Source organism: Micromesistius poutassou (assembly GCF_964030765.1).
Source record: "Micromesistius poutassou genome assembly, chromosome: 3".
Taxonomy (NCBI): domain Eukaryota; kingdom Metazoa; phylum Chordata; class Actinopteri; order Gadiformes; family Gadidae; genus Micromesistius; species Micromesistius poutassou.
In genome coordinates, this window is record NC_140273.1 from 7,287,212 (window position 1) to 7,299,122 (window position 11,911).

General features: G+C 45.2%; 1 protein-coding gene across 1 annotated transcript; it reads right to left on the reverse strand.

Moving 5' to 3' along the window:
* Positions 1-1,923: 1,923 nt before the first annotated feature.
* On the reverse strand, positions 1,924-11,637 carry vwa10.2 (von Willebrand factor A domain containing 10, tandem duplicate 2; the record flags this gene model as incomplete). The annotated part of the gene is made up of 17 exons (XM_084465057.1): positions 1,924-2,364; positions 2,599-2,913; positions 3,309-3,482; positions 3,597-3,706; positions 4,192-4,284; positions 4,478-4,627; positions 5,295-5,430; positions 5,794-5,994; positions 6,120-6,236; positions 6,885-6,997; positions 7,104-7,273; positions 8,454-8,640; positions 8,888-9,016; positions 9,333-9,426; positions 9,994-10,079; positions 10,599-10,800; positions 11,431-11,637. 17 exons carry the CDS (start codon positions 11,635-11,637, stop codon positions 1,924-1,926), a joined length of 2,925 nt encoding a protein of 974 aa, XP_084321183.1.
* Positions 11,638-11,911: the final 274 nt, after the last annotated feature.

The following is an 11,911-nucleotide window of genomic DNA, read 5'->3' on the forward strand; positions in this document are numbered from 1 at the left end:
CAAGACGCAGGACTGATACAACCCTTGATACAAAACAATTAAGAATACATTTAAAAGTCATAAGATGTAAGGATTTCAAATCAGCTTTTCAAAAATAGTTAAATTATATCTTCACGTTATTAGATTCCTAAAAAAAATGTGCACGTTGTAAAACTTGCGAAAACACTCCAAAGTTGTACATGATTGATTTAAGTTTTCAACATCACGTGTCTCTCTAATAACGGATAATAGTTTTGCCGGTTTTATCTCTTGATGACGCATGGACTGGGAAAAATAAAGATGGCTTGACGCAATAAGAGCTCAATTCTTGTGTGCTCGAGATGCCACACATAGCAAGTTAATTTCATACAGACCATCATGGGGAAACAAATAGATGTCAATCATTCAGACAGGTAACGCCCGCCTTCAAATAGCGAATTTAGAATAAAACCACAAGGTGGCAGTAGCCTATATTGCTATTCTTACAAAAACAAATTTAATATACCGTCACATCTTTCGGATTGTTCGGTGCTTAAAATTACATTTACCCAGTATTACATGCTCATGGTCCATTTTTACTCCATAATGTAGACCCACTGTAAAGTGTGTCGGCCAACCGTTCATATTAATCCAAGCTGCAGGATCATGGGTGATCTGAACTGGAGCGCAAACATCTGAAGCTGAATACTAAAAGGTATCCGCTGCTTTTGTAGATTATAAAAAAGATAACTACGTTCAATTGATGTACATGTGTGCCAGGTGTTGCCTGGGCACTTTCCTCCTTGCACCCCAGCCGGTCAGTTGCTGGCGGGGTAGCAGGAACAAGGAGGGATATAGGATCCAATTGCAGCCAACTCAGAAAACGGAACAAAAAAGGGGCTTTAATAAAGATACTTGATCTCCATTTCATGAAAAGACGACATAACACCGTACAATTTAGAAACCAAGAGGAACAAGAGGCATAACAAAAACAAAGAACCGATGACGTGACAGGTGAAGTGAGCTGGTATATAAAGGGAGAGACTAATGGGGGAATGAGGTGCAGGTGGGAAGATTGACAGGAAAACTCAAGTGAGGGGAATGAAGTGATTGCAGTCGGGAGTGGCAGGAACCACGAAGCGAGGGGAAGTCTAACATCGGATGGACAGGGGGAGAAAAATCACTAAACAACATAAAGACCATACATGACATCCCTAACCAGGAAAAACCTGTACAAAGTACTTCAATGCAAAAATTATACCTTCAACAGCTGGTTATTGGTTTATAATTATTATTGGTTATAATATAATGAGACTATTATAAACGTGGTTGTCTCTTGTTATAACTATTATAATGTTACCTCTGATAAGTGATATTATAAAATTACTATTATAACTTGGTTATCTTTGATTAGTTATATTATGAAATTATTATAATTTGGTTGTCTCAGATTGGTTACAGCCTAAATTATAACCAATCTGAGACAACCAAATTATAATAATTTCATAATATAATATAACATAATATAACTAATACTACTACTAATACTACTACTTATATACATATATAGGTCCTACATATTATAATTTATAATAGGCCTAAGTATATATGTATATAAGTAGTATAACTGTATATATCGCTACGATATGTGATTTGGAACATCAACGAACACCACTAACCACTCGGTGAGTTGCACATTTCTGAAAACGATTGTTTAGGGTTGTTTTAAGGACAGATTTGTGAATGCCCATAGCCAGCCATTCTGAAGCAGACAGGGGCAATTCTAAATGAGCCAAATACCAGAGACAGGACCAATAGTCAAAATGTATTATACTATTTCATCCTCGACAAACTAGAAAGGGGGCTCAATGTTCAAAATACCGGGATTGTCCTTTAATTGTATTTTCTTTACATGGAATCCAGTAGGCCTACTACAGCCAAAAAATTAAAACCGTTTAACCCAATTCAAAGCGAGAGGAGGGAGACTGCGACACCAATCCACAGCAACGAAGACATAGTCAGAGGGCGCCACCCGGTGGACGTTGTTGGAACTGCAGTAGTAGTGATGGCCGGCGCCAGCGTGGTGGGCTGTTCGAGTTTCGCTTGTCCCGTGCAAATTCCCACGTTCCCCGCCTGGTCCACAGCTACTAGCTCTACTGTCTGCGCACAGCAGGAGGCACTGAAGGTAACCATGGTGACGTTCTCTCCGGCCGCTCCCACCTGCTTGCTGGTGTTCAGCGTTCCGTTCCCCTGGCGGACGGAGACCGAATCAATGCCGGTACCGTTTTCCCCATCTGTCAGCTGGGCGGAGAATTGCCACTGGGCGGAGCTACAGAGGGCGGAGCTGGAGGGACAGGTGTCTGATATGGAGATCATCTGACACACGGGGCCTGAGACATCCGTCACCTGCGGTCGGGAACAACATATAACGTCAACATAATAATATTTAAAATGTTCAATATTTACATTTTAATAATACGATTTGGAAGCAAGGGACCGAAATAGATTTAAGACAATGATGACTATAATTTATGTGAAATAAATTATCCAACACTCAGACATAAGCCAAACCACTTATTGCCGAAATAAGATCAACTATTGGCTTGAATAAACATAAAAAGCTGAGGGCTGAAGCGTTACCTTGGCAGTCACAGCGAGCCTCAGCACAGCGTAGTTGACGTCGGCGTCCTTGGTTGCTTCCACCGTCAGCGTCACGGCGCTGCCGCTCGCCGCCGTCGCCGGCACCGTCAGCTCCACCGTGCCGTTGGCGGTTCCCCCGTCGCCCAGGGTTACGGTGGCGGGCTCCGAGCTGGTGTAACCTTGGTCGTTGCTGACGCGCACGGTGTACGTGCCGGTCGCGCTGGCGTTGACCACCCCGTCGGCGGTGGAGGAGAAGACGGTGAAGGGGACGGAGATGGTGGCGCCCGGTTCTACCGAGGTGGCGTTAGCTTGGGTCTGGAACCAGACCACACAAGTACACATTCAGGGCGAGTTGGCTCGGACGCCCCCTCTCCCTTGGCTTATTCTGAGCCACTCGTTGGCCACCACTAGGCTACTAAATAATTATAATAATACGTTTATTTTATATAGCGCCTTTCTAACACTCAAGGTTGCTTTACAGATTCATGAGAGCACACACAGAGCAAGACAGCACAACAAGAAGTACAACAACACAAATAAAAATCAATAATATATACAGAGGGTCTATGTAGTGATGGAAGAGGAGAAGTGTACTACATTAGATGGGACAGTTTTTAGTCGTAAACGCATGAGTGGGCGGAGCAACTGAAGCTCCACTGGAGGGGTGTGGAGGGGAGGTTGGAAGGGTCAGGAGGAGATGGAGCTCTTACAGAGACGGAGATGCTGGAAGTCTTGAGCTGGGTGGGGGCCTGGCGTTCGAAGGTGCCGGGGGCTGATGTGGATCTGGAGGTGGCGCTAGCCCTCTCTTCACCCCTCAGACGCACCGAGAACTCGCCCTCTGGCACGTCGGAGAAGGTGACCAGGTAGTCACTGCTGCCCAGCGCCTGTGGAGGACAGGAACCAAAAGACTTGACTGCATCATCTGAAGCCAGAGGTGGAGGACAGAGTGCATGGATGTTTTATTCACGAGTCGTGGGAAAAGTCTATTCCCCATTTACCCGAATTGATCCATTGACCTGCTGTGACCCTGAGCCTTCGACCAGAGAGACCTCAGTGAGCTTGGCCGTGTCACTTCCTGTCACTGTCACTAGGAGGGTAGAATTGCCTCCTGGAGGAGAAAAGGGAAATCGAGATTCAGCAGCTGGACACAAACAGAAACTACAATGTAGATAGACAAAACATGCCACAACCAATCGGTTAGACCTACCAATCAGTCAGAAACACAAACCAGTCAGACCAACCAACCAGTCAGAAACACAAACCAGTCAGACCCACCAGCCAGTCAGAAACATAAACCAGTCAGACCCACCAGCCAGTCAGAAACATAAACCAGTCAGACCAACCAACCAGTCAGAAACACAAACCAGTCAGACCTACCAATCAGTCAGAAACACAAACCAGTCAGACCAACCAACCAGTCAGAAACACAAACCAGTCAGACCCACCAGCCAGTCAGAAACATAAACCAGTCAGACCCACCAGCCAGTCAGAAACATAAACCAGTCAGACCAACCAACCAGTTTCAACACAAACCAGTACAGTCCATTTCCTTGAAGGAATGTTTGGTTCCCAAGAGAGGGGGGGAGGTTTCACCTGTCAGCGGGCGACCCTCTTTCAGACTGTAGCCCCCGTGGCCCCCCTCATGCGCTTCCATCAGGTTAAAGATGAAGTTCACCGAACTTTGACCTGGAACAGACCCAGCACGATACAGACCATCGCTTAAACAGTTTGACATCTGGAGCTGAAATGGCTTAAAACGGCTTTCTACCAACCAATCAATGAAACGTTGAGACAGGACGTCTACCGGTACACCCTAATGCTTCATTGATTGGTTGATAATATATGGCTTGTTGGCCAATTGTGGGCTTGAAGGTCTTACCGGTGACTTTGAGCGAGTAGGGATCATTGGAATTAATGGATATTTCCCATAATCCTGTCTGATTGTCGATGAGGCTGAAGCGTCTCAGGTTGCCCACGGTGGAGAAGGTTCCCAGTGGGCCACTGGGCTGGCTGGAGCCCTGTGAGCTACCTGCACAGAAGGTACACACCGTATACAGTACAGAGCCGGGAAAAGTGTGCCAGTACTCCCGGGTAGATTTACTCGAGTACCTTGGTCAGGTAAAAAACAATAGTGAGCAACTTCACTTGTCATTATATTTTTGGAGATTTATCAAGGTGAGCCAAACCTAGGGGGTTTATATATATATATATATATATATATATATATATATATGTGCCCTCAGGGAGACGCTACCGATGTCTAAAAACAAGCACTAGCAGATTCAGGAAAAGCTTCTTTCCTAACACAATAACAATAGCTTTCAAGTTTTTGTTCATTCTTGGCCTGCTGGGCTGCAAGCCAAGAATGAACAAAAACTTGAAAGCTATTGTTATATGTTAGGCCATATCCCCTTCATTTTCTCCATTTAAGCCTGGATTATTCCACAAATTATTGGTCAACATAAAACATTTGATTCGTAGCAAAATAAAATTTGGAAAACTAAAGAAAAGGCAAAGGTACAAGACGGGTCGTGTCTAGCTTTTTGGGGGCTCTATGCAAAATGTTGTTTCGAGGCCTCTAATTTGCGAAACTATCAATGGGAAACACTGGGCCTCCATATTTATTATTATTCCATATCTCTGAATCTTTGCTCTGGAATTATTAAGTCAGTAATATTGAATGGAGTGAGTGGTACCTGAGGAGCTTGTGAGGTTAAAGGTGAGGGAAGCAGCTCCTGTGATGTAGGCAGTAAGGTTTCTCATGGATTCGTCCACTTGGAAGCTGAAGGTGTCCGGCTTCCCTGGATTCCTTATAGCCTGGAGCAGCGTGACCTGCCATGATGAGAACAACAGAGCATCGCGTCTTCACTTCAACACACTACTCATCAGGTCAACTACTGAATGCAGTACAGTTCAGCATGAAGTTCTGCACAAGTTCATGCTGGCTAAAGCCTACACATGCTGCAATGCAAGGTGTTCAAGCATCTCCGTCCAAGCGGTTTTGAAACATGTTTAAATAGTTTGTACAGTCATACAATTGGTTTCTGTTCAAATCTCCTCTATTGTACATGTAGCTAGGTTATCAAAATAGCAACCACTGCTTGGCAGGTTGTGTTTATGCTGCAGTTTGTGAGGTTTCTGTTGCACATAAGCCAAGTTGTGTTTGTGCCACAGGTTTCTAGGTTACTGTCGTACCACAGCTGGGGCCGAAGAGTCCTCTATGACGCTAGTGGCCAGGGTCAGGTCAGACTTGGTGACCTCTATGGCCTGTCCTCCAGAGGCCTGAGCCAGCTCCCGGTACAGCTGGGCATCTAATTGGCTCATGACCCGAGTCCCGCCCTGAGAATGGCGGCGGCGCCGTCGACTGGCCGTCACGTCTGTCAACATGAAGGTCACCTGGAAGTTGGAAACGATATGAAAAAGTACAGTCTTGGAGTTGGACAATCAACAGTGTGTTCCTCATGCAACCACAGATGAACCGCCCCCAAAGAGATACAGATCAGACAGACAGACAGACTTACCACAGACTTGGAAGTCTCTATGAGGGCAGTGATGGCACCCTTTAGGTGTGCGTCTTTGGCGGGAGCGTCAGTAAAGACGAAGATCTCAGAGGAAGGTGGAGCTGCCGTCAGAGCCAGCTGGTCACAGGGAGAGGAAACACGGAACCAATAAAAACATGTTAGGTAGTTGGCGTGCTTCACAGACCATCAGGAAGAAAGGAATATTCATGAAAGAACAATGAAGACGTCAAAAAACAGCTCCATCAACTCTTCGGTTGGGATTTTCTTCTTGCTACAGAGTTATTCTTTTATGGGACCCTGCCGAAAATCTATTGACAGCATGAATGAACTACCTTTTGAGTCCAAAAAAAAAAAAAAAATTCAATCAGTATTTGCTTCCATTATCAGTAGGAATGAACCAAGCTAACCTTTCTTGGCTGATACTGATTTCATAAACAGTGGGGGTTTTGAAACATAAGCACACATTAAATTTATAATAACAGCCATTTTCATGGCATCTACCATTACATTTGGACCGTGTACATGGGGGGCTGATATTTCAACCAATTGCAAACCTAACAGTTAGACATATGTCTTGATAATATCTCTAATGGATTGGATGTGTCCACACCAGAATGTTATTGTTTTGCACCACAATGTCCGCAGTGTATCTTTACGCATCCTTGAGCCTAACCCCAACCTACTCTTAATAACTTGTATCTACCAGTTATCCTGAGTAGTATTTATATTATGAATTTATGGAAGATATGAATATATGAGTCCCACCTGCAGTCCAGACAGGCAGAGTTCTGGTATATCTCCTCCTCCAGATGCTGTCAGCCGGTTGATGTTGGCTTTAAACACATCTGCATCTGTTGTGATGAGCAACGGGCCAAAACCTGGACATCACAAAGGTGAATGAATATTAGTTTCATGGTTACGGTTGGGTGAATCCAGACAGGGAGACAGGAAGACATCCAGAAAGAGATACACACAGGCAGAGACCTGGATCGTTGAAGGGGACCAGGATGTAGGCTGAGGGTTCTTCCTGTGTTCCTCTCTTGCTGTCTATGATGGAGAAGGACACCCGCTTGGCCTCGGCGATGTCATCGCTCATGCTGCCTGTGGTGTCGATGACGAAGCACAGCACAGAAGACTGGGACAGGCCCATCAACCTGGGCCAGAGCAGAGCAGGGGAGCATGAATATAGAGCAAAGCCACCTCAAGGGTTCGGGTCACCCCCAATTCAGACCAAAACCACTGGGTTAGCGTAAAGAGCAATTTCACACACGTCCAGTTCAAACCAGCTCCGTGTTCGCTTCCATCAGACAGCCGTCTGATGGAGCCAAAGTGAACTGAAACATGCCCGAAGTGTCAGACATAATGCTCTTGGTGTGGGATACTATTAGATCCACTACAACTGCTATTAACTACCTGCCTGAAGGTGTTGAAGGCCGGGGAAGTCTTTTTGTACAGCACCCGCCACAACACAGACACCATGTAGAGCGCTTTACATAGTAGGCAGGAATCACATTTAAAGAAAAACGTTTAAAGAGGTACAATCGTTAAAAGACAATCTTTTGAAAGAGAAACGGAAAATTATAAGATTAATTAATTAGAGACCTTCAACGGTCCAGGTCTCTGTACAAGAAAGAATATAAATAACAAAAACTGATCAAAGTTTGAGCACTAGTTTGAAGTATGTCGTATTGAGGCAGACCGCAATGTTTTGCATACTTTTAACTTTTAAGTAAAAACTACTAAATCCAGTATCTCTGGAGACTCCAGAGAATGTAACCGTGGCAACTTATTACATAGATGATTATTATATATTATTATTATATAATAATCATTATTAAAAATGCTATTTAAATAACTCACAGATTACATACTGCTACATTACATTACATTTATTTAGCAAAAGCTTTTGTCCAAAGCGACTTATAGTAAGTGAGATATATATATATATATATATATATATATATATGCCCTCAGGGAGACGCTACCGATGTGTGTGTGTGTGTGTGTGTGTGTGTGTGTGTGTGTGTGTGTGTGTGTGTTTGTGTGTGTGTGTGTGTGTGATGTGAATGAATGAAGGGTGGAATGAGTTTTTTTTATGATTAATGAGGCACTTACTGGAGTAGCTCTCCAATTTTGTTGTTTTGTAAGATGCAATGACAATAAAGGCTATCTATCTATCTAGCTATCTATACCTCAAAAAGTGCATGAATCATTTAAGTGCATAAAATAAACAAAATAAGTGCTACATTATAGAAACCAGAGCTAGAGACGGAGAGAGAGATTGCTAGCGATTTTTAAATTGTATTTAGCTGCTAGAGTTCACAACGTCCTTACCGTAGGAAGTTCTTGTCCCCCACAGCCAATCGGATGTCCTCCAGCAGCTCTACGGTGGCGTTGACGGCCAGGTCGGCGGCCTGGTGGTGCAGGGCCCCGTGGGGGGATCCTGGGTCATCCTTGCTGATCCCTCCCACCGGGTCCTGCAGGCTGGTCTTGTCGAACGCCCCGCCGTGGCTGCATTTACCTGGTGGGGAAACGTGGGGTTGATCTGACGTGATCTGGTGGGATCGTTCTGATTGGCTCAGAATGGGTTCTGAGTGGTGACGCCATCCAGATGTAGACTGAGGTGTGCCAGGCATTGGCCTCTCATGAGGTTATATTGAGTCTTCAGGCTGACCGTGAGTGGTCTTGAGAGGGTCAAGCGTGGGTTGTATGTTCACGCCATGAAAGGGTTTGTCCCAAAATGACCTAGTCTAGGAATGGTTGGGTACCTGCTGGCTTGTCTGAGGAGAAAATGTTGAAGTAGCCAGATGTGAGGAGCCCCTGTTGCAGAACATCTGGCAGGATGTTGTCGGTGCAGTCCCCATTGGTGCAGTTCCGACAGGTTGGGACGCTCGGGCCTAGAGTGAGTTTAGAAGAATGCTATAACTTTGACTGAACCAAAGACACCTTCATCTTTTAAGAGTCAAACTGCTCAAGTGTGGGTATCGTTGGAATACAGAATAACAACTATTTGTAAAGCTTTTTGTACCTATAGTGTATTGCAGTGCTCCCACCCACGTGTTTGTTGGCGGAATACCATTTGGCTCATTTTGCCATGTTTTACACTTATCCTCCTATGTATATATTTCACCCAGTTTGTTTTGGCCCACAAAGACTTTGTGTAAATGCGATGCTGTTTCAAACACTAGCTGTTGGGCTGGGAAGGCTGCCTACCTGCCAGGTTGTCTAGCTGCTGGTCTGGCTTGATGAGCGTTCTGTAGGGGGCTTTGTTCCCCAGCTCTACCCAGTTACTGTGGCTGTAGAAGTCCTGGGGAAATAATTAAAGATTACAGAGGGACACAGCTCTGGCGGCTCCACCAGCAAAACATGCTCACCATACTTCGAGTCATCATCCCATCCTATCCCCACTCACGCAACAATCATTCCTCCACCCTTCCCTCCATCTTTCCACCCTCCACCCATCCATCCACCCTCCCACTATACCACCATCTGACCAGCCCCATCCATCCACCCCTCCTTCCACCTACCACCATCTGATCAGCCCCATCCATCCATCCACCCCTCCTTCCACCTACCACCATCTGATCAGCCCCATCCATTCAGCCACCCCTCCTACCACCTACCACCATCTGACCAGCCCCATCCATCCATCCACCCCTCCTTCCACCATCTGATCAGCCCCATCCATCCAGCCACCCCTCCTACCACCTACCACCATCTGATCAGCCCCATCCATCCAGCCACCCCTCCTACCACCTACCACCATCTGACCAGCCCCATCCATCCAGCCCTCCCTCCATCCATCAACCACTTCCACCCACCCCTCCCTCTGCCCACCGATTCCCACATCGTTCCCTCCCTCCCACCAGCCCACCTGTAGTGTGTGACAGACGCGTCCCAGGTTGAGCCTTCCAGCCACAAAGTTCTCCAGCTTCACGCTGGCCTTCACTGCAGACACGCCTAGGAAGCAGAAATTAACTGCTTTAACTGTTTCCTACCACCCTTTTCATTGATGTTCTGTTGTGATTATACCTTCAAACCGGTTGTAGGGAATCATTCATTGTGTCTTGTAATGACAAGAATTTATATGAATGAATTTAGTCTTGATGGAATCAGAACAGGGGTTCAGAAAATCCAGAAAAACATGCTTCTCAAAATGTGTCAGTTCCCCGCATTCAGCTGGTCTGACATTTGTTGGGAGCATTGATGTTAAATACGATTTTAAAACTTATGGTGCCAAAGGTTTAAGAACATTAGGCTCATGGGTAGTGTGGTAGATATCATTGAAACAAGTAGAAGTTATGTTATCAAGGTCATATTCTCAGCAGTTAGGGTAAACATTTACACTAAATGGTTTAACGGTAAAATAATGAAATAATATCTACCCAACAGTTATTCAAATGGGCGGCAATTGGGGAGGAACCACACGGCACACAGATTATTCTGACACACTAATCCTCCTACTTCCTGCCACTATACCTGCTGTGATGACATCACGTCCTCCCTGGAACTCTTCGTCGTCGAAGTGGACCCTTTCGTCCAGCGCCAGTGCCACGTCCATTGCGGCGTTGCTCAGGTATATGTTGGTGATGGCTGTCTGGAACATGACGGTCGAGAGGAGCGTGGATCCGCTGGTGGAGCACGCCCTCTGCACCTTGGAGCTCGTCAAACTGTCGTCTATCTGAGGAGTGGCACAACTACAAACTGAGGAGCGGGTAAACTACAAACTGAGGAGTGGGTAAACTATGAACTGAGGAGTGGGTAAACTATGAACTGAGGAGCAGCAGAACTACAAACTGAGCAGCGGGTAAACTATGAACTGGAGATCTGATAAACTACAAATTGAGAACAGAGAACTTTTAAGTACAAGTAGAGTACAAAACGAGGTCTGCAGTTCACTTCAGAGAACAGCATATATATATATATATATATATATATATATATATATAATTATTATTATATACTAATTATTATATAATAAATATAATTGCAGCATTGGCCTTTGGATCGAAGCATTTTTATATAAAAATATAGAATATAAAAATAAATAATACAAATTAATTAATTATATTAAAAATAACAGTGTACATATATATATATATATATGTATAATGATTTAATATGAATATAAAAATGATAAATGGAAATCAGTTGAGAAATAGAAACACTGCTGCTCCCCTGTTTACTTGTTTTTGTTTACAGGCCAGTCTTTCTCTCTCCAACATGGGGCGAACGGGTCGAAGCAGTCAATGCAGCGTATATGTATACATGTCTATGGTGAAGACCCCTCCGCTCCCATGAGACTACCCACCATCAGGCTGAAGTCTCTGCCCTCTGCGGCGGCCAACGCCTGACACACCTGGGCGGACTTGTAGAGCAACGCCCTCTGTGTGATTTCAAGGTGAGTGGAGGAATTTCCCACCAATGAGAAGAGAGGCTGGAAGCAGAGTGCTGAGGACCACAGGAAGGAGAAGAACACAAGGGGGGGAATAAGGGAGCCTGCGTGTGTGGAGGTCATGATGAAGGAGGAGGAGGTGGTCAGGAGACAGAGAGTCTTGAGTGGAAGGAACACGCGTTCCTGTTCGGGGATTTCTGACACTTGAAACTATCCAAACTATCCTGGAGATCCGCTGGCCTTTCGGGATCTGAACGGCTGTGTTCAGCTGAGAGTAAGAAACCAACCAATCACACGGCAGGTGAACCACCACCAACCAGGCGCAGCGAGCTAGAGGGGCTACACCTGCGGAGAGAGAGAGAGACAGTCAGAGAGAAACATAACGCAGACCAACACT